This window comes from Callorhinchus milii, unplaced genomic scaffold, assembly GCF_018977255.1.
Source record: "Callorhinchus milii isolate IMCB2004 unplaced genomic scaffold, IMCB_Cmil_1.0 Scaffold4, whole genome shotgun sequence".
NCBI lineage: Eukaryota > Metazoa > Chordata > Chondrichthyes > Chimaeriformes > Callorhinchidae > Callorhinchus > Callorhinchus milii.
Window position 1 is genome coordinate 24,084,085 of NW_024704745.1, and position 25,474 is coordinate 24,109,558.

Consider the following 25,474-nt stretch of genomic DNA (forward strand, 5'->3'; position numbering starts at 1 on the left):
AAATATTTCTGTTCACTTAACAAATGTATTGATAATTATTTAAATATTTTGAGTTAGGTGCCAAAGGTAATAGGTTCTTCATTAAACACAGTGATAAACGCATATATATTTAAGAATCGGGAAGATAGGTTTCTGCTATCCAAAATCCAAGTGCTTATCAGAAAGTGGCTGACTTACTTTATGTTCCCAATAATAACCATAACATTTCACTATAGTTGATATATTTTAGGAACACAACACTATGCTGATAAATAAAACAATTTGGTTCTTATACAGTAAAAACGGTTAATTCCACTGGCTGATGGTACCGATCAATGTATATTCCAGACTGCTTTCACAAACCTTTCACAAATAGTAGGATGATTCTACTTTTATATCTTTGACCCATCTGCTTCAATCGTTACTTTCTGCTTTCTATTTCCAAACTGGTTCACGATTAGCTCCATGACTGTTGATCATAAGCCTTGTTTGTGGAATAATATCAAATATCTTTTGAAAATCCTGTACATTATGTATGCTGGATTTCCCTCATCCACTAGTTTAACTATTTCCTCAATTAATTTCAGTAGATTCATGAGCAATTATTTATTCTAAATCAAAGTTGATTTGTAGATCTGGGTTTCTCCTGATAAAGATTGATAATAATATCCCACATATTGCTCTCAAGTTTTGTTAGGTTAACTAGTTTCACTTGTCTTGAACAAAGGTGTAAAAGATTTTTAAGTGGGAGAAAATATGTGGTACTCTGTGCTCTCTTTCACTACCACCAATTGTTACAGTATGTAAAGACATGCTACCCTCCAGTTCTCACATAGGGTTTATGGCATGCAAACAATATTAACCAAAGCCTAATTCCTATTGCACTAACTAGTACATTCGTCTAAGGTCTGGTTGACCTGAAAACTGTTCTGTAAATTTTTATGATTCTATGGCCTATGTACAGACGACATACTTTACTTGTATTAAATATTTGTGAAGCAAAACAGCAGGATCTGGAATTTGACCACAGCTTTTATTTGTGAAAAATGTTGTGAAACTTCTGTTTAACACATCTGTCATGCACTTGTCATTCGTTTTCTATTCCTTAATGAATATATTTGGTCATTAAAACACCATCCTGTGCTAACATAGCCAAAACCATGTCTCTGAATTTTTAATTGTCTAAAATTTGCTTCTCTCTTTTTTCTTAACTTCATTTAATATTCCAGTTAATTAACCTGAACTGCCTTTTTGAGTTTTGTGTTATCACTTAGTCTTCCTGAAAGCTATTTTCACAGAAGTTTGAATTCCCCAAACCATGCATCTCTATTACTCTTTTTGCTCTTAGCCATTAATACAGTATGTGAGATAAACTATTCACTGGTCACTGAAGCAGTATCTGGGTTACTGATCAGATGTGGTGGACTGCTAAACACTATGGGGAAGATTTTCTTATTGTTGATAAGTTACCTATCTAAGTGGCATGAGCTGGTAATAGGAAAATCCCATTGGTAAGTTTATTGACGAGAAGGAAAACAATCTCATGTAATATCTGGCCAATACTTTGCTTTGCAAGTTGTGTCAAGAAGCAGTCATTGGTTGCTCCTGTGAAATTTCTTATAGATACACTCCTCCTTTCTCTAATTAATTTCCCCTGGGTCCATTGGATTAAATTAAATTATTGCACTTTTTAACCACTGCAACATGCAGACATGAATCCGTATAAACTAATTGTGATCAATACTCAAAATGTTATGACACTGCATATTCTGAACATATGCAGTAAATGTGCTTTCCACTAAATTTAAATGCTATTGAAAGATGGTTAAAGTATCAGCATGGTACAGTTAAACATCTGCCTTTAAAGATTTGTATTTAAACAGAAAAAAGTTGTTGAAGGATGATGGCAAATACAAGAGAGGTGTCCAAACACTGTGTATTGCAGGAACAGGTTTCATTTAAGCAACAAATTCCCTTTAGTCAATGCAAATGCTTACAGTTTTGAAGCTTTTAGAATGAATTTTGAAACAAAAATGCAAAAATGACCAATATTTAACACACGATTTATTCTCATCTCCTAATATTAATCTGTGTAATATTGTTCATTTAAAGCATTTGATTCAATTAAGTTATTAATCTGTTTGTTAAAAAAATTAAATTCAGCACAGTTGTTAGATGAAAATCATTCTTCTTGTAATAGATTATTACAGGTTACAAATTTTAAGAATGACTTTGGAAAGCTCCATGTATATTCATCGCTGATCTGATAGCTTTTATTTTAAAATATTAAAATATGAACAATCTCTGGAATGAAAGTTCTAAAAATGTATTTTCTTAGTCCTCTGAATGCAGTGTCCTTTGTTCCACCGATTGGTCTGTTTGTTGCATCAAGTAACCAAAGTAAAATGTACACCTTTTACTATGTTGATTGCAATAAGCAAGCAACTGCAGATAATGATGCAATGCTCAAATTTCAGTCTGCCATTTGATAATTCCAATCTCACAACCAGACACTAATGGACTAATAGTCTGTTTTTTTCATATTGATTAAATATATTGAGCACCACACTGCTGTTCAAATGAGAAATGTCAATAGTTAGCATGCAAACAGATAACCCATTGAAATAGCATTGAGATTCAGAGAAAGGGTAACCTAAAAGCACCACCAAAAGATAATCTCATCCCCTGATGCCTTTTTCTTAACATTCTTTTTAAACTTTAATATTTATTGCAGCATATTCTGTGGTTTCCTCTTCAGTAAAGATAATTGATCGTTTTCTCGATAAAGCAGATTGATTCAATGAGGCATAAATAATCGGGTCATCCACAGGTACGTTGATGAAACACACTTGATTTGTGTAAGGTCTAGAAGGACTGTGAGTATGATGATTTTTATTGGTAGGAGCAAAAATGGAATTTGGATCAGAAAAACGCGGCCTTTCAGGAAGTTCATTTTCATAGATAGTAGAGTTTCCATTTGCTTCTGCCACAGTCTTAAAATGAAACAAATAAAACATTAGTTTATGCAGAACAGATTTTATGATAGTCAAACACAATACAAATGAGAAACATACTATGAGATATTGAATGCTTGATTTAAAACAGATGGGATCACTCATATTGTATAATGTGCTTTTACAGAAGAAGAAGGATATGAAGGTATGGGTAGATAGCTCTTTGAAATTATAAGTAGTTTATAGTAGCAGCAAGAAAGGCAAATAAGATTTTAGGTTATAAAGCTATAAGAAGCGTGAATAAGTCATAGAACGTTACAGTAGGGTTATGCAAAGCATTTGTACTGTACTTGGAGTTTTGAATATGTTCTAGTGTCTATACTAGATATAAAGGACATGTTAGCTTTGAGGAAAGTATAAAAATGGCCTAATTATTAAATATATGGTTTAATGTTCCTGAGCTAAGAGGAGACATTGCAAAGCTATGATTGTTTATACTGGAGACAAAACAATGAAGAGTTCATCTTATTGGGGTGAAATTAAACAACAAACTTATTTGTGAGGATTGAAGGGAAACTTCAAACAGGTCCAAATGGAGCAGGAACCTGTCAGTGTTGTATTTGGTCATGTGCCTTGTCACACACCACAATGTGAGTGAAGTAATAGGAAGAGAAGAAAATTCATATTTTCATAGTTGGTTTGTGAACCCATTTCTGACAGCATAGACATATCTAGGAAACTACTGACTACTGTCCAAAATGGATAACTGATTCACTAAACATGGCACTCTTGCCTCTGGAGTTTCATTTGACCATGGGAAACATACATTCTCTGTAACACCCTCTGTCTTTGCAACATTCTCTGTAATACCCGCCTGGCCTTTAACAGTCACTCTACATCAGGTATATCTAAAAAAAAATTCAATCCCTTTTGTTCCTATCAGCAAGCTGCCTTTCTACTCGTACACCTTCTAATCTCAGTGGAGTTATTGCCAGTTGATTTTGTGTGAATTTCACATCTTTTTTGAATCTTTTATGGGGTAATGTCATTACAGTTGCCACTGCATATTCCTTCTATGAAAATTCCTGACATGGCTATTTTAAAACAAACCTAACAACTATTTTGCAGACAACTAGAAATGCAAACAAGGTAATAAGTGATCTTCTCTCAATGTCTCACACCCAGTGTAAACCATCAATTATTACTTAATGTGATATGTGATTATTTCTTTTTTAAAAAACAACCCTTATAGAAACTAACAGGCTCTGTAAGATCAGTGTTTGAGTCACCCATTCAGTTGGTATCCATGCTGCAGTAACTAAATAACTTTTGGATTATGATAAAATGATAACATTTTTCTAAGTGACTCTAATCTATTATAAGCCACCTGATATATGCACAGTTTCTTTCAGTCTCTCACTTTCCACAGTCTGACTCAGCTCTGGAGCAGTCCAACTGGAAATAAATGTTAAAATTATCATTAAAAATAAACAAAAATACTAATAGCTAAGATAAGAAGAGGCCATGTATGACATTGCCACACACTGTGAGGTCCTGGTCGCACTTGGCTTCACTTTAGGCTGCTTTCCGAAGCCAGTGCTTAGACTCACTTTTTCTCCTCGTTGTTGTCTGAATAACTACATACTCAAAGGGAACTGATAATATAAGAATGCTGTGCGGAAATAGAAATCTTTGCATTTTATGGCTCTTTGTGGGACATTGTTATGTGCAAATGGCCTGCTGCATTTGCCTACAAATACACAGTCACCCCCCCCTTACGGTATATCTTGTGATACATTTTCGACGGCCTCCTGAAGTGACAGGCACTATACTAAATGTAGCGATTATTATGATTATATTATTATTTTATTTTTATCTTTCACCGATGCTCATTTAAAATCAATCCTAATCAAATCAGATTCAGAGCAGAAACATTTGTGTGGGTTTAAATCAGAACTTCAACTATTGTAGATTTTTTAAAATTTAGGATGGCTGTACTTCAAGTATTTTTGTCATCTCCTGTTTGCGTTTATCAGACTGCTTTTGAGGAAGTCAAAATAAAAGCTGACTGGTTTGAAGGAAAAATGTAGAAAACATCACAACTTCTATATCTTAAAAAAGAGGGGACATTCTCAGTGTTGCCTTTCATTCATTTTTTTCTAGCCCAGGAAGGTAGAATAATCTATCTATTAAGCTACAACCTGCTTTAATGCAACTATACATTATAAGAATCCTATGACACATACATCGGGGGTGTATTTGGAAAGTACAGCGATGTGGTTCGGTAATATGCTGTGGCAGAAAGGGTGTCTGTGGTTGGGCACTACAGGAATACACTATGGCGGGGAGGATACAGACTAAACTATGGCTGTGGTTGGTTTATACTGGAAGACGTTGTGGCAGAAAGGGTCACGTTGGAGGTCATCTATCAGCAGTGTTTCTCTGGGTTTGCGTTCACTTGAACTTTCAGATAGAGACACAGATTAAATTAATGGGGAATGGGGGTTGGTGGGAATTTTATATTGATATATGAGAGAAAGAAAGAAAACTGCAAATGCAGGAAATCAGAAATAAAAACAGGAAATACTGGAAAACAGGATGCCAACCAGCAGCTGATGGAAACAATGTGAAGGGTTAAACCTGAAGCATTAAGCAACCTTTCATTTTGTTTTATTTGTAAAGACTTCTAGATTCTTGGTTTATAAACTCTCCCTACAAGAAGAATTTGTATAGGTTTTTGTCATCAGGTGAATACACCAATGGTTACCTCTTCACACAGAGGAATCGAGATGTGGGAATGAAATTCCTCCTGAGTCTAGATGTACTTTATTAATGCAGCATTTCAGAGCATCAGAATTTGGCAAATTCTTAAGATACAGTTTTAAGTTTCTCTAACTTTTTGTGAAATGCAGAAAGGGAAAAATATCATATGGAACTCTGGAACTCCCTTCCTCATTCACTTCACCTCGCCCCCTCTCTTCCAATTTTTCGATCGCGCCTTTGGTCACCTTCCTTCCCTCCCCCTGGCTCGGCCCCGGGATCCATCACTGTGAAGCGCTCTAAGATGCCGTCCAGTGTGGAGGGCGCTATATAAATCCAAGCTGTTGTTATATGAAAGGGCAAGATAATTTCAAAGTGTCTTAAAGGACAATATCCTTATAAATCCCTTCTTTTATAAATGGGCTTAGTTCAATGCTGTTCAGAGATAATACAATAATGAAGAAAATTGATAATTTAAATTTCAAATCTCTGCTTTCTCTCTGAAGTCATTAGATGTTATAAAGGTTAGGCTTACACTGTGCTTGCTTTTTTTCCTGTCTTCTTTTGATTCAAGGGGATCTAGAAAAGTAAAAAAATAAGTTACATATCAAAGCAAGAGCTAATTATTTTCTTAAATGGGGTAATTGTTGAATGAAAATATTGATTAATTCACCTGATACATTCTTACCTTCAATATTTCTGAGGCAAAAATATGTTATCATTACAATAAATATTATTGCAGCCACAACTCCCAAACCAATGAGACAATACAAAATCCAACTAGGGGTCTGCATGGAAGCTTGTGTAGTACTCATTGTGTTGTTTGTCACAGCAGCTGTAAACAAAACAAAATAAGCAATATAGCAACATACATAGAACAATTTGTTTTATTCCATTGCATTCTTTTAAGGCATCGTTGGCCCACTTTATAAGTTACCTACATTGTAAAGTCATCTTTCAACTTAGTTTTCAACTCTCCTGAATTGATAGCTGTCTTATGCTGGAAAGTATGGCCCTTCAAAATTTTAAATATCACTCAATCTCCTGTGCCCCAGACTACATTTTTTTCTAAACCTTAAATGAAGTGAAGCAGATTTGCCACATTGTGTGTGCTTTGGGCATTGTACAATAGATAGACTACATTAAACTGTGCAAGGAGCCAGCTTGATAGCCTTCCCTTGTTCCCTGGTTTGTTTTTCTGCTTACTTAAGGAAAAAGAGAAACTAAGAATGTGAGAAGCAAAGAAGGGAAACACAAAGAGAGAGCAAGAAAAGAAACACAAAATCGCAGGGAACTATAACCAGAAAAGAAAATTTAGGGAAAGAAAATGTTGAGGAGACAAGCAAAGAGAGAGTAAAGAGTAACTGAATATACACTAGACTCATGCTAGCTTTGAGTCTAGTATTCTGTTAGAATTCAGCCCATGTCAATGGGAAGAAAGCCTCTTTCACCTGTGGCTATAAAATACACATTTGAAATTAATTTTTAACCTATTGCAATTTAGTGACTGTTGTAGTTAATGGAGGACTAAATTGCAATTGTGCTCACAGCAATGATGGATGGTATGGGAAATAGAAAATATCACACACTGTTTTAATAGGGTGTGTTCTTCTGAGGTTCGTAGTTGAAGCATTTTGTTTGTGGAGATTAGAGGCAATTACTTGTACTTACAAACAGACCACAAATACACTGTAATGAAGATCTAGGATACACTGGGATGTAACTGTATTTCATGTGCTATTGGTGTGCCATCAAAAATAAAAATAATAAAATGCAATTATCAGTCTCAATATTCTTCTAAAGGTACATTCACCCTAGTGATTACTGGGACTGCGTTATTGTTAAGACAGTAGAGAAAGCAACAAGATTTTTCCCATAAAACTGATAGCAAGATATTTGTAATATTATTTGCACACAGCATGTTCACTCAGTCATGGATTTAGTGACCAAATTCTTATTTTAAAAAAATGAGGTGATTGGATAAATGGTGGATAAATTACTTTAGTGTAGCTTGAGACCCACATGCCATCCCTATAAGTGACACTCTTGGCCACTTAATGAATGATACATGATTGATTGTCTCTAAAAGGCGATCAGAGACATTACTATGTGAAGTGTAGTACAGTATATAAACTTTGAGTGTTGTAGAAAAAAATTAGAAGGTGATTCCATGACTTATATACTCCTTACAATAGATCAGTTGAGAATTGTACTAATTTAGTAAGAAAAAGCAATGGGAAGGGAATCAGTTAATGCCAACAATGTTGATATTAATTTAATTGACTAAAGGTATAGCAACAAATAAAGAACTCACCAGTTATATTGATTGCATGAGGTGCCTCTGTTGGATTCTCTAAAATGGGTAAATGCAGAAAGAAAGTGACTAAATGTTGACAATAATCATGGACAGAAACCAGACAAGTGGAGGTTTGCCCATGCAGCACACCCAGCGTAAACCAGCAGCAATGCCTTTCTCCCACCCCTTCCCCACCAATTGTAAATAAATCAAAGGTGTAGGCTGGAGCTCATTTCACAGGGTGACTGTTCACCTGTTAAGAAACATGGGCAAAATCTTACAATTTAACAAATGTAAATGAGCTGAAAAAATGAGCTGAGGGTTTTCAGGTTGGCATTCGTGGCCATAAGTTTTAGTCGGTTTGCTGGCGAATCTGTATCTAACATGTGAATGAACCTGACCCCTCGCCCACAGTCACTTCAACACTTTGTGTTCAGCATCGGAATAATCCGCAATTGTGACATCCTCCACTTGGAATTTGACCCCAATCTGATGCAACAATAGGAGGCAGAGAGGAGAAAACATGAACAAGAATATACTCAGAAATATACATGACAACAAACTTGCAACCTAAACACCTCTCCCCACCAGGGAGTCTAACTTGCATTGTTATTTATCGGGATTCCTTAATGAAGAATCTTGTTGAAATTCCATGGGGATGTTCCTCCTCAGGGAAATTGCATTGCAGTGGAGTTCCTGTGGGGTCATTCAGGATGATGTACTCCTGGTCACCAAAGAGACTATTTGTTAAGGTACAAAACGCAAAATACTGTAGATGCTGGAATCTGAAACAAAAACAGAGAGAGCTGGGAAAACTCAGCAGGTCAGGCAGCATCTATAGAGAAAGGAAAGTGAGTTAATGTTTCGGGTCCACAACCCTTCGTGGACTCACTTTCCTTTCTCTATATATGCTGCCTGACCTGCTGAATTTTCCCAGCTCTCTCTGTTTTTGTATTTATTAAGGTATCCGTTCTGAAATATCCCAGTTTGTGGGTGTTGGTGGAGGAGGGGGAACATTGTTTCCCTTCCAGTGAAGAGAAGTCTTTCATTTCCTCTCCTTGCTGGCAGCCTTCTGAAGAAGGTGGATGGGTTGGTATCCTTCTGGTACTAAGTGCTAATTGGAAGATTATTTGCTGCCCCTTTAGAGGGGGGAGGAAGGAGTAAAATATTGTAATGTAAGGCTGATTTCCCTCCCTAGTAACCGGGAGAATGTTTTATTTTACTTGTTTTCGAAGGGTAATTTATAGATTGTGTGTTTTTTTTTTACCAGCCAGTAACAAAATGGGGAACAGAGGGGTTGGGAGGATAGTAAGATTGATGCCTCTGTATGTGGAACTGGTATTGTTTTAATTGATGAGGACCGGACCGGGTTCTGGTGTGCCACCACCCTGCAGGCGTATACCCTGCTGGCACTTGCTATCTGTGCTCACACATCGAAGGGATGGCCTGTGCCTCTGGAATTATGTTCTGTGAGTCATTACTTTCAGGGGAGGAGAGATGAAGAGAATTGAAGAAGAAAAAAGTCTTAAAATTAAAATCACAATCATCAAACGTAAAGATTTTTGTGTTAGGGAATTCTATAATGGGAAAAATTGATGATGAACTGTTTTAAACATATATAAACTTTGCAACAAGACTGCTTTGGCTTAGCAATTTTAAAACAAGGGAGCCTTGATTGAAGTGCTCCATTTTCCAGGGGATGTAGTGTTGGGGATGGTTGAGGGAAGAGAAGAAATATGAGAGAATGATCCCACCAAAGTGGACCATTGAGAAGAGAATGTTTCTTGAAAAGATGTAATAATACTTGCATTGGCTACAGCACCTGTTACATCAGAAAGACATGTCAAGCGCTTCTCAAGATTTACTGTATTGTGATTGCTCTTTGTAGGTGACACTGCAGCCAATTTTTGCGTCACAATATCCTGCAAACAGTCATGAAGTAAATTTTATCTGGGCAATTGTTGGCTAGAATACCAGGAGAAACTCCTTTCACTTTTCGAATAGTGCTAAGGGATTCTTAATCACCACCTGAACAGGCAGACGGGGACCTCAGGTTAACACCTCGCCTATATTATGGTATCAGCCTAGAATTAGTTCAATCTCAACTGGGGGCTTGAACCCACAAACTTCTTACTCAAAGGGGAATGCAACCAACTGAGCCAGGATGATACTCCCCCTATACAGGCGATGGGACTGTTACTGAAGGAACAGAGGATGGTACGTGGGGATTTGATGACGTTTTCAAACGAACAAAGCTTTTGATCAGGTAAATAGAAATATACTTTTCTGCTGATTAGTGAGCCAACACTAATCAGAATTAACACTAAAAGAAAGAAAGAAGAAGATTTTTTCCCCCTGAAGGTTTGATAGAATGTGGAAATCCATATCACAAATGGCTATTGATGGTGAGTCAATAACACAATCTGTGGAGTGCTGTAGCTCAGTGATTAGAGTACTCGCTTCGCAAGCGAGAGTCCTGGGTTTGATTCCCAGCAGGGCGAAACCTTGGGCAAGCTTCCTTACTCCACATGTCTGATAATAATCCCTCAAGAAAAAAACAATAATAAATTGGTCACTAATCAATCCATGATTATTATTATTATAAATTAAAAAAGAATTTGATAAATATTGAAAAACAATATTCAACAATATTAAGTGCTTTTGAGCTGTCCTTCTGATGTGAAAGGCAACATATAGATGCAGTTGGTCATTATTGTTATGGCCAAAGAAGAGGTGAATGGAAATGGAGTAGCTAGGTCCATTGGAAACACTAGCACCAGAACAGATACAATTTGCTAAATGGCCTCCTGTGATATGATTCTATAACAGGGAACAGGTGCAGACAGCTGGCAAGCACATATGGGGTATGTATTGAAATGGCAGGAGAGGAAAGCTAGGGATGAACGACTCTTGGAGAGGTGAGTAGTAGTAAGAGGGTAGGACAAAGATTGAGAGACCTTGATTTTGGGGAAAAAAGTATTTTAGCTCCTCACACTTTGTATAAGAGGTGGGGATGCAGAGGTTGAAGTATTCTTTTTGGTCAGCCTGGTGTCTGACATTGACTGAAGCCCATCATCATGTTTATGAGTATCCAAACCAAACTGAGAATTCCATGCATGCCAACTACACATGGAGAGTCCTGTGTGTGGAATGGAATACACACTCTCTCTGTCTCTTCAGAAGAATGCACCCTGCTTGCCTTATTCTGAAGAGTAATAGGCATAGATTGGCAAGAGCCAAGGTTTGGGGACCCCAAGGTGTGTGTTGGGCTACTGCTGGAGTTTAACCTGCAAAAGTATAGCTTGCCATTGAAAGCATTATCTGGCAAACTTCCCGCTGCTTGCCCAGCTAGGGCCACCCTAACCATTAGGGCTTTGGCTTGCAGGGTTAATATGAGTTGAGTAGGAAGATTCCCTGACCCCCAGTAAATAGTAAATGGTCAGGCTGACTGGCATGTCATCAGCAGTGCACTGGAGTATTGCAGACCCACCTGGCTCAGGAAACAGACTGCAAAGACTGTTACAGGGTGTTGACTCCATTCCAGTACTCAGTTACTAACTGTGTCACCTTGAGCTTGTTCAGCTCCAATTAGACCTCGCTTATCACTTCCCCCCCATCAAGGAGGATCAAGGTTGGAGCAGGTAGTTGGAGAAAATAAATCAATGTTGTCTTTTTACTTCAGGGCGACCTTGGAATAAAAGAAAGATTTGGCTGCAAACATTTGATAATAAATATCATTAATTACCTCGCACATGCACAGTGATGGAATGACCTATTGATAATTCGACTCCTTGATGAGCTTGACATTGGAATGTACCACTATCATTGAGGTTAACAGAAGAAACTTCATAAATCACAAGCATTCTTGTTTTGTTCTGAAATTTCGCACCTCCATTGTGAATATGTGTATTCAACTGGTTACATTTGATCCCAGAAAATTTACACCAATATACTGTCGACAGTTGTCCATTCGTAGAACAAAAATCTACTGTGCAATTCAGCATTAGATGTTGTCCAACATTTAAATTGATCGTCTGCTTCAAATAAGCCACATCCAGAGTACAATCAAGGGTTTCATGGCCTGAAAAATAAAAGTTTAAAGCTTTGTTTAATATAATTACTAGATGAAGATGTGGATTAAGCAGTTTATTTCATATTGAGTTGGAAATATGATATTGAAATTCTAGAACTTCATAAGCACTAATTACAACTCTAATGACAATATCGAAAGATATCTAATTTGCAATAGTTATACCAGCCAGTTGTGTATTCCTAAAGCATAACAGGAGGACAAAGAGCAACACATCACATGTTTTTTGTGGTTGGAATTCCCTAGCTCCATCCAGCAGTTCTAAATCAACCAATTCAACAGGAGAGTTGAAGGAAGACCAGTGGATGTTTTAATTATATTTTTAGCATTGTTTAGAAGATGCCATTTTGAGGTTAACACTGATATATAAACTGTGGTTTATATACATCACCTTAGACATGAGTCTTTATCGTGTGGATTGTGCTTATTTAATAAATTAAACTTTTCTTCTCTAAAACATTTTAAAAACTTTAATGCACTTTATTCCTTATGCTGCCATCAGTCGTGTAGATCCGAACCATGCACTTTGCAGTGAATTTCTGCGAGATGGTGGTTTAGTAAGAATGGAGCACACTGAGAGGAATTATTGAGTAAAACAAAAAAGAATATGTGATGTTGATCTCTCAATCTCAGAATAAGACTGAGACATGTACAGATGTAACCTTGGTCATGAAATGATCATATGTTTGATCATACGCGTGCTCAAAACATTTAATATAAATAATAAACATAACTTGATCGCACAGAGTAAATGAGGATTTGGATCTGAATAAAACATTTTCCATTGACTGCCTGTTTCGTCACAAAAATAGAAGCGTAAATGTAATCAAAAGACACCTTTTCAGCACTGATTGCTTTTAAATTTCAACATTTTGCCTCCATACCAATGTGTACAAGTTGTGTTTTGTAATATACAAGCTGCAGTTTGTATGTTTTAGTTTGTCATCTTGTAATTACAATTTCAAACAGGATGTGGGAAGGATGATGGTAGGGCTCTCTAAAAGCTACACCCCTTTCATTATCTTAACAATGTGCAGGATGGTTTCACCACTGAGGATTTTACCTACGTGCTTTTCAAATTAATTTTTTCCCTCTGTCTTTCACAAACTATATTTTATAATGCCTTTAACTTAACCTTTGAACAATTGCAGCTCTTTAATTTTACCCTTGCGAGTACTTTAAATAATTCATAATTTATCTGTATTATTTTTGTTTTAGAAGAAAATTTACTTAAGGATTCAATTCCAAAATTAAAACTCTGCAAGTGACTGTTATTGACTACCACTGATATATGTGTCCGTGCACAGTAATAATAATAATAAGCCTTGCATTTTATATACAACCTTATCACATCTTCGAGCTGTCTCAAAGCGCTTCACAGAATGTACTGTAAAGTGAATTGACTGTATATTTTATGGGCAAAACGTAGCAGCCAATTGCACACATCTGTGTCCTACAAACAGTCGTCGGTTGAGTGACCACATTTTTAAAAATAATAAATTTTAATAGTTGCACAACAGAGGTGTAGCAATACACAATTAAATATAATGTTAATTCATATTGTCACTTAGTTAAATTAAAAGGGCATTTAAGAAATGGGACAATTTCCAGGTGATTGAAGTCACAGTCAAACGTTTTTAGGAGATTAAGGTAAATAAGGAGGGAAGGAGTAACTTTCGTAAACAAGAATAAAACAGATTAACGATTAATAACTCATTTACTGTTTGGTTTTGGATTAGCATTCAGATGCATTGGGTTTTATCTTGTCTAATGGTCAGTTTGTGATTTCTTCAACAGGGAACAGATGGTAAGAGTCAAACTGAAATTAAACCGATTACATAAGATTATTCTTGAATATAAAAATTATCACTGGAATAGTTGCACAACATTGCCGTACACATTGCAATACAGTGTTAGTTTGTACCTCTCTGTCATCTCACCCTATGTTTTGTTTATCACTAATAATGAATAGCTCTTTCAAAATGCCAGCACAGTCACGGTGGGCTGAATGGCCTTTTTTTGCTGTGAATTTCTATGGTTCTAAACAATCAGAATTCTTAATTCTGTTTCCGTGCTGCATTTGAACCACTTCAAAAGAGGCATCATATAAAATAGATTTAAGATCATGGTGCCTCTTTTTGAAGTGATTCATATGTTGCACAGAAACAGAATTGACTCATGCTGGAATTAACTCATGTAAGCATTGAAGCTTTTCTGTTTCTCTGCCTTTTCATCTTTCATGTGCTCAGTGCATCACCCTGGCTCAGTGGATCACATTCTCACTTCTGAGTAAGAAAATTGTGGGTTTAAGCCCTAAATTGGGACTTGGAACTTGTATAACCTAAACCAACACTCCAGCACAGTGCTGGGGTGTGCTGCGTTATTGGAGGTGCCGTCCATTAAAACAAGACCCCATCTGCCTGTTCAGGTGGATCCCATGACACTATTTGTAAAGTGTCCTGGCTGACAACCCTCCAAAATAAGAGTGGTTATTCACTTCCTGGCTATTTGTGGGATATTGTTGTTCACAAATTAGCTGCCACGTTTGGCCACAAAACACACATTTGCTCCACTTTACAGTACATCCTGTGAAGTGCTTTCCAATGTCCTCCTGATGTGAAAGGCAATACTATACCAAATGTAAGGATTACAGGGAAACCCGTCTTACTGGACTCTTGAGTATCTGGAATTCCAACCTAGCCAGACTAGGCACAAAACCTAAAATAAAAAAAATCCCTTGGACCAAAAATTTCTGCAGGTTGCATGTAATCTCCCTACTCCCAACTCTCCTTGTGCACACCAATGCCACACTGAGCAGCCTCATCTTTCTTGATGGATTTCAGTGGTCAGCACTTAATTCTCCACTTAAACAGAATCAGGAATATCTTAATTAAGATTTAGCGGAGAATTAAGATATCCCTGACTCCATCTGTCAGATTGTTTGAATTCCGTGAACAGAAAATAGTTTATTGTGAGAATCCAACAATATAACACCGGACTAGATATTACTATTATTAATAATATTATTATCTAAGGTCCACTATGTCTGTTCTAGGTAAGTCTAAGATCTGATGTATTATTGTTATTGGAGAGGCAGTAATAGAAAAAAGTCCAACTCCAGGCTTTAAAAGCATAATGGATGTGAGATGTTCTGTTCTAACATCTGCACACATTTTACTTTGTGTTTAAAATTGTGGTAATTGAGTTATATCTAAATCAAGGAAAATAATCAAGTATTACTTTCACTTCTGAGCTTGTCAGAGGGGAAACAAAATATAAACAGTCTAGACAAGTGTTAGCAATGGTCTGGAAGAGTTTGATGGTATTTTCTTCCTCTGATGCTCTTACAGTTAGACACCTGGCAGGAAGTGTAACTTTCAGTCATTGGTAAATCCAGACTTTGAAAGTGTGAGGTTATAATGGAAAATCAACTTCTAAATTGAAACTGCATGTTTCCAGGCCAGTGGTGAGTACATTGCTCTCACCCAGCAATGGCTGTCACCCACCAATCCCTGTTATCTACCAATGATTGTAGAATACCCTGTCATATTTATTAAACTGCTTTAACTTAGCCAATTTCCATGCATCAAGAAATCTGCACCCAGTGCACACACTGTCACTGTGCCTAGTACACTATTGTTTTGCCCACAAAGTATACAGTCAATTCACTTTACACTATATTCTGTGAAGGGCTTTGAGATGTCGGGAAGTCTATATCAAATGTCGGGAAGTACTATATCAAATGCAAGGATTATTATTATTTTCCACTTCAAACTCTGATGGAGGGAGAAAATTTCTGCATCTATACTTACATTATTCTGTTAACAATTCAGTGTGCGGAATTTGACAAATTCTTAACTGGAGCCTTCATTCTGAAGCAGATTTTTATCGATTCTTTTGAGAACTACAGAAAAACAGGTTCAAAATTAAGACTGAATTTGGGAATTCTGGATGCTAAGAAAATCGCTAAGAACATAGAATTTCTGGACTCAGATGAAATTTCTCTCTGTGATTGTGGCCTTTTAAGTGGAGAATTAATGTAGAATAATCCTGGTGTATTCAGGCGCTAGACCAATAGATGCACAGAGGGGTTTGGGCGGGGAACGAAAAAGAACAACTGACAGCTGTGAAAAACAGCCACCAACTCTCCAAATAACATTTGTCTGAGGCTTGTCTCGCACACCACAGCTGAGCAGTAACCTGATCCCAATAAGCTAAATAAAGAAACCTCCAGGGCGTCAAACTTTCAAGGAGTCAGCAGCAGTGAAACGTTGCTCCTTTTGAGTTCAGCAAAAAACAGAGTTGCATCCCTGAGGATTTGAACACCATTTTGCCACTTACATTATTTTAAAATGAAGGCAAATGTAATATAAATCAATCAATCATCAACAATAACAACTTGCATTTATATGCTTTACTTCACATAAGATAATGTAGCCTGGCTCAGTTTGCGGCACTCTCGCCTTTGAGTTAGCAGATTGTGGGTTCAATCACCATGTCAGGCCTTGAACCCATAAGCTGTAAGCTGACACTCCAATGCAGTGCTGGGGGTGTACTGCATTCTCATAGGTGCTGTCCTTCAGGTCTGCTCTGCCTGTTCACGTGGATGTTAAAGGCCCCATGGCATTTGCCCACAAAATACACAGTCACTCCACTTTACTGTATATCTGAAGTGCTTTGGGATGTCCTCCCAACATGAAAGCCGCTATATGAAATGAAGAATTATTATTATTATATCTAAGAGCCTATATAACGGCAGAGTTGGGAAGAAACAAGGAAGAAAGGGAGAGGAAGAGGTGAGTATAGATGCAAAACCAAACATACAACTGTCTGGATCATATTAACACAGCACGGGAGCACTCCATTGCTTACATGACACTATGTGCATGGGATTGTTTTACTTTCCTTAGGAAACAAAAAGTTCCAACTGGGAATGAAAAGGGAAAATCCAAATGCAAATTCCAAACTGGGAATGATCTTGATTTATGTAAACTTGTCCATGGTATCTGAATGACAATTTTCATGTCATGTGTAGTGTTTGGTGGACCGTGGTCTGAATTTAACAGTTGAATTTGTGTGAAGACAAGGTGTGACAAATTTTGCATTTGATACAACCATTATCACATCACTGAAAGGTCTCAAAAGTACTTCATAGGATTTACTGTAAAGTGTAGTGACTGTGTATCAGAAGGTGATTGTCCAATGATGAATGACAGTTCCTTTACTATTTAGTCATCACAATGAAGGAATGTGTTATTGTTTGCTCACATCTGTTCACCATTCAGAGAACAGGTCATTCATGAATGATTCAGACTTCACAGTGTGCAGCAGAATGACTGTGTGTGTTTACACGATTTGAGCAAAGATTTAAAAAACGGTCAATTAAGTAGTTGACAGATATTAGTCATCATGCCTGCTGGTTTCAAATACTATACACATCAGATTATGTGGTATCATTACTAGATGCAAAGATTATCATTCAGCGCCAGACACATCCTTTCATTAGGTTAGTATGAAAATAAAGAGGTGAAAATTGTGACTTTTTTGTCAATTACTTAAGTCAATGCTGTACAGATGTTGCCTCCTCATACCCCATGGCCTGCCAACTCAGTCACAATGGTTGGGCACAACCTGGACAAAGCTTTGAACAGCTGGTTAGTGGGATGTAGGCTTAATTGAAAAATAAAATTGGTATCCCAATAACTTTCCAGCAAGCCAGGCAGGTGTGTGTCTATGTGTGTGTGGGTGGGGAGGCGGGGTTACTTTGTAATGAGATGTGAAAACCAAGGCCCCATTTGTGCCTGTTCAGGTGAACATCAAGATTCACATGGCACTATTTGAAAATAGAAGGGAGTTTCTCTTTCCCGGTGTCCTGACCAACATTCCCCTAAATAAAATTGGTCATTCATTCCATGATTCTTTGTGGGACATTGCTGTTCCAAATTGGCTGCCGCATTTGCCCACAAAATATAGAATCACTAAATATATACTATATCTTGTTAAGTGCTTTGAAATGTCCTTCCAATGTGAAAGGCACCAAACCAAATGTAAGGATTATTATTATTATAAACTGTCCTCCACTAACCAGTGGCAGTCCAACAAATGCCACGGTTATCGATAGACTCAACTATTGTGATGGAGTCAGGGTGTCATACGCCCACAGATCAGCAGATAATTAAAACATCAACTGGCTGCGTTTTTTTAATGAAGTGCTAAACTTTGACACTGTGCCACAGGTGAATTTTCTCAGGTGGGAATGACCAGGTTCTTTAGACATTAGATGATCACATCAATAATTGACTTTATCTTGTCTTAGTTCTAGGCCAACAGAAAGCCAACTCGCCAACTCGTACAGTTTTTTCTTACGTGGTTGCCATGTTCTAAATGGACACCAGGCTCAAGGCAGACTGACTAAAAGGTAAGTGTAGGTCTTTAAATGTGGTTTTAGGAAAAAAAAAAGTGAAATATATTATGTTAAATTAAATGAAGGTTAAAATATTAAAATAGAAATGGAGTAGACCACTGAGGAAGCTCGAACAGAAGTGCAAATGGATACATTTTGCGATGTGTAAAATTAATATCTATGGTGTTGATTAACACTTATGCTCAATTTAGACTTTATGTTATTTAACATATTGATTGCTCCCCTGGTTTGCTTAAGGAGGCTTCCCCCAATACTCTTGACAGGATGCCAGCCATGTCATCCATTGCACTTCTATCTCAAAAGTCGTGGTGTAGGAATGCCAGTTAGCAAAATACCAGATTTCCTTGGATTTTTTTCTTTACTGATACGAGTATCCTGTTCTCTAAACCCATGATCAGTCACTGTATTAAATATCATATGTGGTGTTGAGTAACTGATGTTACTATAATAGTGGGGCTACTGTAGGGTCACGCTACGTGAGCAGAAAACAGGAAGAATTGAATTTCCCCGAAGCTTTAACGGGCTACATAAGTTTCAGGGCTTTCACCACTGGTCGAAACCCAGAGCTCAATCTAACCTTTAAAAGGACACTTCCCTCAGCAAAGCTAGTGACTCCACATGCATTGAAGTCTGATTCCCAAAGGCCATTCTATGAATTAGACCATTGAATGCAACTGACATATTTTCAGCAACAGTGCTACGAAAAAGAAGGGCTTGTCTTAAAGTTGTTTTGGTGAAAAATTGTAAGGGGTGGTGTGATAATTATCACTGGTTATCTTTCCCCTTCGCCCTCTTCACCTCGGCCCAACGCCAACCCCCAGCTCAATTGCCCCAGACAACTGAAAGGCTTTAATTAGTTACAGACTTGGAGGAGATCTGGAGCTTTGCCAATGACAATACCATTTCTGTTGAATCATTCTTCAATGGAGCCTTCTGCATAGACTTCTCTGCCACTGAAAATGTGGGGATCCCAGGTATTTAAAGCAACCAATAAATGTTCATTGCCTTTGCCAATATTCCCTCTTCGTAGCTAGGCTTTTATCCAGAAGTTTAAGAAAGAACACAAGGAAAATTAAAGCAATTCCATTCTCTCAGAACTTACTCAATTATCATCTGCACGTTTATGCCACTTGCAGTGGCAATATTATAACATTTCAGGAACCAATTCAAACAGCTAACAGAAGCTTTCAATTCAGAATTTTTGTGTTGGGTGAATTCCAGCAAATCTTTCAGCATTAGTCATCCCGACAGTGGAAAGGTCTAAGAACCGGTGAAGTATAAACATTTCCGATCTAATTCATCAATGTCTCCTTTGCATGTCAGAATTCATATTTACAATTGTTTTTCAGGTATTGTTCAAAATATAGGAAAACCCATTATACCACCTTGGTAGGTTTGTGCCTACCAACATTTGATCTGTTCTATAAATTTAGGCACTCTTTGCTCCAGGCAAACCCTGTGACATGGAACCTACAATAGCTAACACAATGCTAGATTTATGCACTGAGACCTTTATTTTTTATTCTTTCAAAATGTGAGCATGTCAAGCACATGTGAGTCATGCCCTGGAGAGCCTTGAACTCATCAAATATTGTTATAATATAAACACTTTATATGCTATAAAATTAAGTTGTTGTTATCAAATCTCATCACCTAACTGAAAATGGAATTAAAAAAAATAGGACTTCAGAGGTGTTGGGTGAGGAAGAGACACATGAGTTTAAGATCCTGCACCTGATTTTAGCATCACCCCTTACATGATAGAAATGGAAAGTGTTTGTGTGTATGTATACGTGCAATGAGTTGGGAAAAGATCAGATTTATTTGTGATGTCCCATGAAGACTGATACTAAGAGAAAGAAGGAATCAACACTTTTGCAGAGGAAGTGAGAATATTGACAAAGTGGTGGTAGATTGATGTTATCGATCTATTTTCCAACCACTATTGGATTGAGTAAACTGGAAATCCCAAACAGTCTTTCAGACAAAATAAACCTTATGAGTTATATTGAATGTGATTGGGAATCAATTTTCGTTTATAATTTCACTGAAACTCACTGCTCAAACTTTCTATGATTCATTGTGGTAATAGTGTGACCAGCTGCATATTTCATACTGTAAAATCCCATTTGATACTTTGCTGGCCGCATAACCTTTGGGGCCAGTGATCGGTTGATACAAAAGTTATTCTTAATTAAAATTGGTGTTGACTATTGAATAACTGAGAAATCTTGATGATAAGATCATACATTCTGAGGGTACTAAATCCATTCAAAATACAAGAAATTAACATGAACATTTTTCAGTAGAATTAGTGTTCTTAGATGATCTTATGAGGAATTCTCAGTTATTCACTAGTGAGCATCAATTTTGATTTAGAACAACTTCTGTTTCTAATAAGTGTCAGATTACAGTGTTGATATGAATCACACAATAAGCTTCCTGGCCATATCGCTCAGTTTAATCTGAGTAAAAGATTCCAAATGTACAGAATTTTGTAAGAACCTCAATACATATATATTTCTGTATTTACTGCAAAACGTGTAGCCCCACTTGTGTAAAGTGTCATTTTGGTTCAGCTGGTAGCTCTATTGTGCCTGTGTTAGGACTTGAGCTTCAAGGTCAGGCTGACGTTTTGTTTTGGTCACATACAGAATCCCATCACCATGTTTAAGAGTATCTAAACCAGACTGAGAGTTCCCCATATGTAAGCCACTGACACATTGAAATTGTCCAGCTAAATAGTACATTCTCCCCTCCAAGTCAGAAGCCAATGGGCTGAAATTCCACTTGAAGACTTTGAATTCACAGCTGACACTCCAGTGCATTGCTGGGAATGCGCTGCATTTTGGAGGTGCCGTCCTTCTGAGGACTCATTGAACCGCGATCCTGATGGTTGCTTAAGATCCCATGGCACTACTCAGAAAGAATTTCTTCCAGTGTCCTGCCCAGCAATTCCCCATGTAAAATTTTAAATTAATTTCATAGCTGTTTGTGGGTTATTGCTGTCGCACTCACCTACAAAGCATACAATCACTTCATTTTATTGTAAATCCTGTGAAGCACTTTGAGACATTATTCTAACATCAAAGGCTTCTTCTAACAAAAGGAAGTATCTCTTTGACCGTGCCTTCAGCTCCCCTCTTAACTCTCTACGCCCTCCTCGCCCCCTCCCTTCCCTCACCCTGACCATTTCCCCCTGCTCGGGTCCTGACCCAACTGTCCAGCGCTTTGGGACGTCCTCCCGACGTGAAAGGCGCTCTATAAATGGAATCTTGTTGTTGTTGTTGTATCATTATAGTTAATGACATACGGTTTAATAGCACCTCCGACAATGCTGCACAAATAGTTGTTAAAAGAAACAGAGGGGAGGTTAGTAAAAAAGTTTCACCTAGCAAGTTGTTTGGATCTGGAATGCATTACCTGAAAGGGTAGTGGAAGCTGATTCAATAACAACTTTTAAGAGAGAAGTAGATGGGTATTTGGGGAGGACAGGATTGCAGGGCAATGGAGAGAAAGCGGGCCAGTGGGATTGAGTTGGATTGCTCTTTTAGGAGTCGGCGCAGACGCGATGAGCCGAATGGCCTCTTTCTGTGCTGTATGATTCTATGATTCTATAAACCCCAGTACTGCATTGGAATATCAGCATGTTGCACTATGCTTGTCCAAATGGATAGAATTGAATAGTGCAGTGTAACTATCCTTTAAATATATATTTGCCCAAATTTTACTGAAAGAGACTCAGCATAAACAACACGGGTTCCAAGGCCCAACATGGGGCTTGAACCCATAGCTTTCTGACTCGGAGGCGAAAGTGTTCCAAACTGAGACAGACTGACATACATTGGGTGTATCAACACCAACTCCAACATCTTTGTTTACCTTTCTTAGTATTGCTGTCAATAATTTTTGAAATTCACAGAAATAGTTCAGCACTTACATTCGCCCAATTATGGGTTCAGATTCTGTTGTGGGTGCAGAGATAAATTGCTGTATTATAACTGCTGAATTAAATAGTCAAAAATTGTTTAAAATCCCCTTGATGTTCAGGGGCATCTTATATATTCTTCTCGAAGAACTGTCAGTTTTAGTTTATGACTAAAATGTAGAGTAGAAAATCCATGCAAAGAAGGCTAAGGAGTAATATATTAACCAACCAAAGAAACAATTGCAAATTAACCTCTCACTACAAAATAGTATTCGTAGATGCTCCTGTAAATGCTATTTCATGGAGGTGTTTCGATTTCCGTAAAATTAGTGACAAGTCCCACAAGTTGTTCTTTTTTGGTTCACGTAGAATGGATTTAAACCTCACCATGTCAAAAACAACAGCACTATCTCATCTACTTTCTATTTTCTATTCAATGCTATTTGGTTGGTTCAATATTTGGTGCAACGGGAGAGGTCGGAAGGAAATAACACAAGAGGGAGTAACAGTTGTTATAAAAATACCAAAACGCTTCACAGGATATACTGTAATTTAGCTCTGTGTACTTTGTGGATGAACATGGCAGCCAAATTGTGCACAACAATGTCCTACAAACAATAAACAATTGTATCTGAGAGATTGTTGGCCTGGACACCAGGAGAAACTCCTTTCTCCTTTCAACAGTCCATGGGATCTGTAACATCGCCTCGGTTTAACATGTCATCTGAAGGACAGTATCTCTGACAATGCATCCAGACCCTTAAGAGCTAGACTGACATAAGATGACATTATACAGCTGAGACCTCACTGAAGCCTGGTTGACCAGGCTTCAGTGACGTTGCAAGCACTTCACCATTTGTCTTTATTTTCCCTTTATCCTGTCCCCTTCCCCCGAAAGTGCTAAGCCTTACTGAGGTATGGGTTCACAGGTGCTTGGAGCCTGACCAAGGTTTTTCTTGACCAAAATGATCATTCTTCTTGTATGTCTGAAATTTAGCAACTATTCGACAATGGAGGGCACCACAAGATATTCACACTTATGCAATGGCTATTGGATAGTGGCCAGGAGAAGTAATCTGAGCTAATTTATATTTTTCTTCTTTTCCCTAGTCCAGGGTGCTGATAGTTGCCATCTTCGACCATATCTTATCCCTATTGCAGCCAAAACCCATGCTTTCATCACCTCCTGCCTCAACCACTCAAATGCCCTCCTCCCAGGTCTACCCAGCTCCACTATCAACAAACTACAACTGATTCAGAACTCCACTACCTGTATTGTCACCCACAGTAAACTCGGTATACCCATCGCACCAGTCCTCGCCAGGCCCCACTGGCTCCCTATTACAGAATGGATCGATTTCAAGATCCTCTCACTCGTCTACAAATCCCTTCATGACCTGGCACTTCTCCACCTTTCTGATTTCCTTTCTTCCCACTCCACTACTCACTGCCTCCACTCAGCTAGCTCTGGCCTCCAGCTTGTCCCTCATTCCCTCCCCTCCACCATCAGCGACCACATTTTCAGCCACTATGTTCCAAAGCTTTGGAACTCTCTCCCTCAATTCCTCCACCTTGCCCCCTCCTTCCCCTTTTTTAGATCACGACTGAAGACCTTTTGCTTTGACTGCTTTTGGTCATCTCCTCCCTTCCCCCAGCTCGGCTTCGTCATTGTTAAGCTTTTTTCATTGCCAGATCTTTTCAAGCATTGTCCCTGTTTAATGTTGATACATAAACTTATTATCCACGTATAAAACTATTGCCACGTATGTGAAATGAACTGTCATTTCTCGCAGTCTCAGAAAGTGTGATCAAAAAATATAGGATTATCGTTGTACCAAAATAAATTGCTGAACTAACAGAATGAATAATAATAATAATCCTTGCATTTGATATAGTGCATTATCACTTCTTCGAGACGTTTTAGAGCACTTCACAGAATATACTGTAAAATGAATTGACAGTATATTTTGTGGACAAAACACAGCAGCCAATTTTGCACAGCAGTGTCCCACAAACAGTCGTGGATTGAAGTCACTTATTTAGTATTTTTTTTCAAGAAATTATTACCCCCAGAAAAGCAATCTGCCAATCGATTAAAAACGAGGTTCCTACTTACTGCTAGGTAAACAGGCGTGTGGAGTAAGGAAGCTTGCCCAACATTTCGCCCTGGCGGTAATCCAACCCAGGTTTCTCGCTTGCAAAGCGAATGCTCTAACCGCTCAGTCAAAATTATGATGGATTATAGTTCTAGTACCAACAGTAATACAATAATTCACCCAAAACAACACAACAATGGAAACTGATACTGGAATTCTTACCTTGTAAAGATACAACACACAGCAGCAAGAAAGCATTGAAAATATATTTGCAGGTTTTGGTGAGCCACATTGTTCTACAAAAAACAGAGGCATTTAACCATTAACATCAGCACCAAAACATAAAATAGTGAAGTTTTTGCCTTCCTCGATGCTTCTCACAAAGTATTCATGAAGTTAAAATGAAATCCTTTTAAACCACCAAGTACTGACATGGTTTCTCTCTGTTGTATCACTAGCAATGTGCGAATGAGCTGCAGTGTGAACGATCTCACTACCTACCAGAAGTGACGCAACTCTGTGGTTAGTTTTGCAAAATATCATGCATTAACTTTTAGTGCTAAAATTATACTTTTAGGTCATGTGTTGTACTCTGATTATGATCTGCCTGTATATGAGTTTGCAGTCTCTCCACCTGTCTGCCATCCCCAGCTATCTCTTTACCAAATCTATTTTCCACAATTGATAATGCCTCATTGTAACTCCTAGCATTAATAAGGATATGTCAAACAAACATATTTTGTGTTAATTTTCCTAAAATGGCACATTCATATGAAAAAGACTGATATCTAACCCTGAATTACAATAAAATCCCCTTTTGAGCTCATTATTATGCAGTATTATAATTCTAAGAAACTTTCCCCCTTTTATTAACGGTTTACAAAGTAATATCCTTACAGTGCTAAACACATCATTCTCAACGTTGCCTGCAGTCCTGTAGGGATATA

At 37.7% G+C, this 25,474-nt stretch overlaps 1 protein-coding gene across 2 annotated transcripts; it reads right to left on the minus strand.

Annotated features, from left to right (window-relative positions):
- Positions 1–229: 229 nt before the first annotated feature.
- Positions 230–25,023, minus strand: LOC103177567 (B- and T-lymphocyte attenuator-like). 2 transcript variants are annotated; one of them, XM_007891795.1, is made up of 6 exons: positions 24,750–25,023; positions 11,735–12,070; positions 8,008–8,046; positions 6,382–6,528; positions 6,229–6,272; positions 230–2,972 (listed from the first exon to the last, which is right to left on the minus strand). In XM_007891795.1, the coding sequence occupies exons 1-6, from the start codon at positions 24,817–24,819 to the stop codon at positions 2,691–2,693; spliced, it is 918 nt and encodes a 305-aa protein (XP_007889986.1). In that variant the 5' UTR covers positions 24,820–25,023; the 3' UTR covers positions 230–2,690. The 2 variants fall into 2 exon arrangements, with proteins under 2 accessions (XP_007889986.1, XP_042190673.1); XM_042334739.1 differs by lacking the exon at positions 230–2,972 and adding an exon at positions 3,736–4,388.
- Between the last annotated feature and the right edge of the window lie 451 nt (positions 25,024–25,474).

Coding starts and splice junctions, on each gene's coding strand:
- LOC103177567 (XM_007891795.1), bottom strand. CDS start 24,819: ATGTGGCTCACCAAAACCTGCAAATATATTTTCAATGCTTTCTTGCTG. Junction 8,047..11,734: donor CATCACTGTGCATGTGCGAG/GTAATTAATGAT, acceptor TACCCATTTTAG/AGAATCCAACAGAGGCACCT. Junction 6,273..6,381: donor TTGCCTCAGAAATATTGAAG/GTAAGAATGTAT, acceptor TTACTTTTCTAG/ATCCCCTTGAATCAAAAGAA.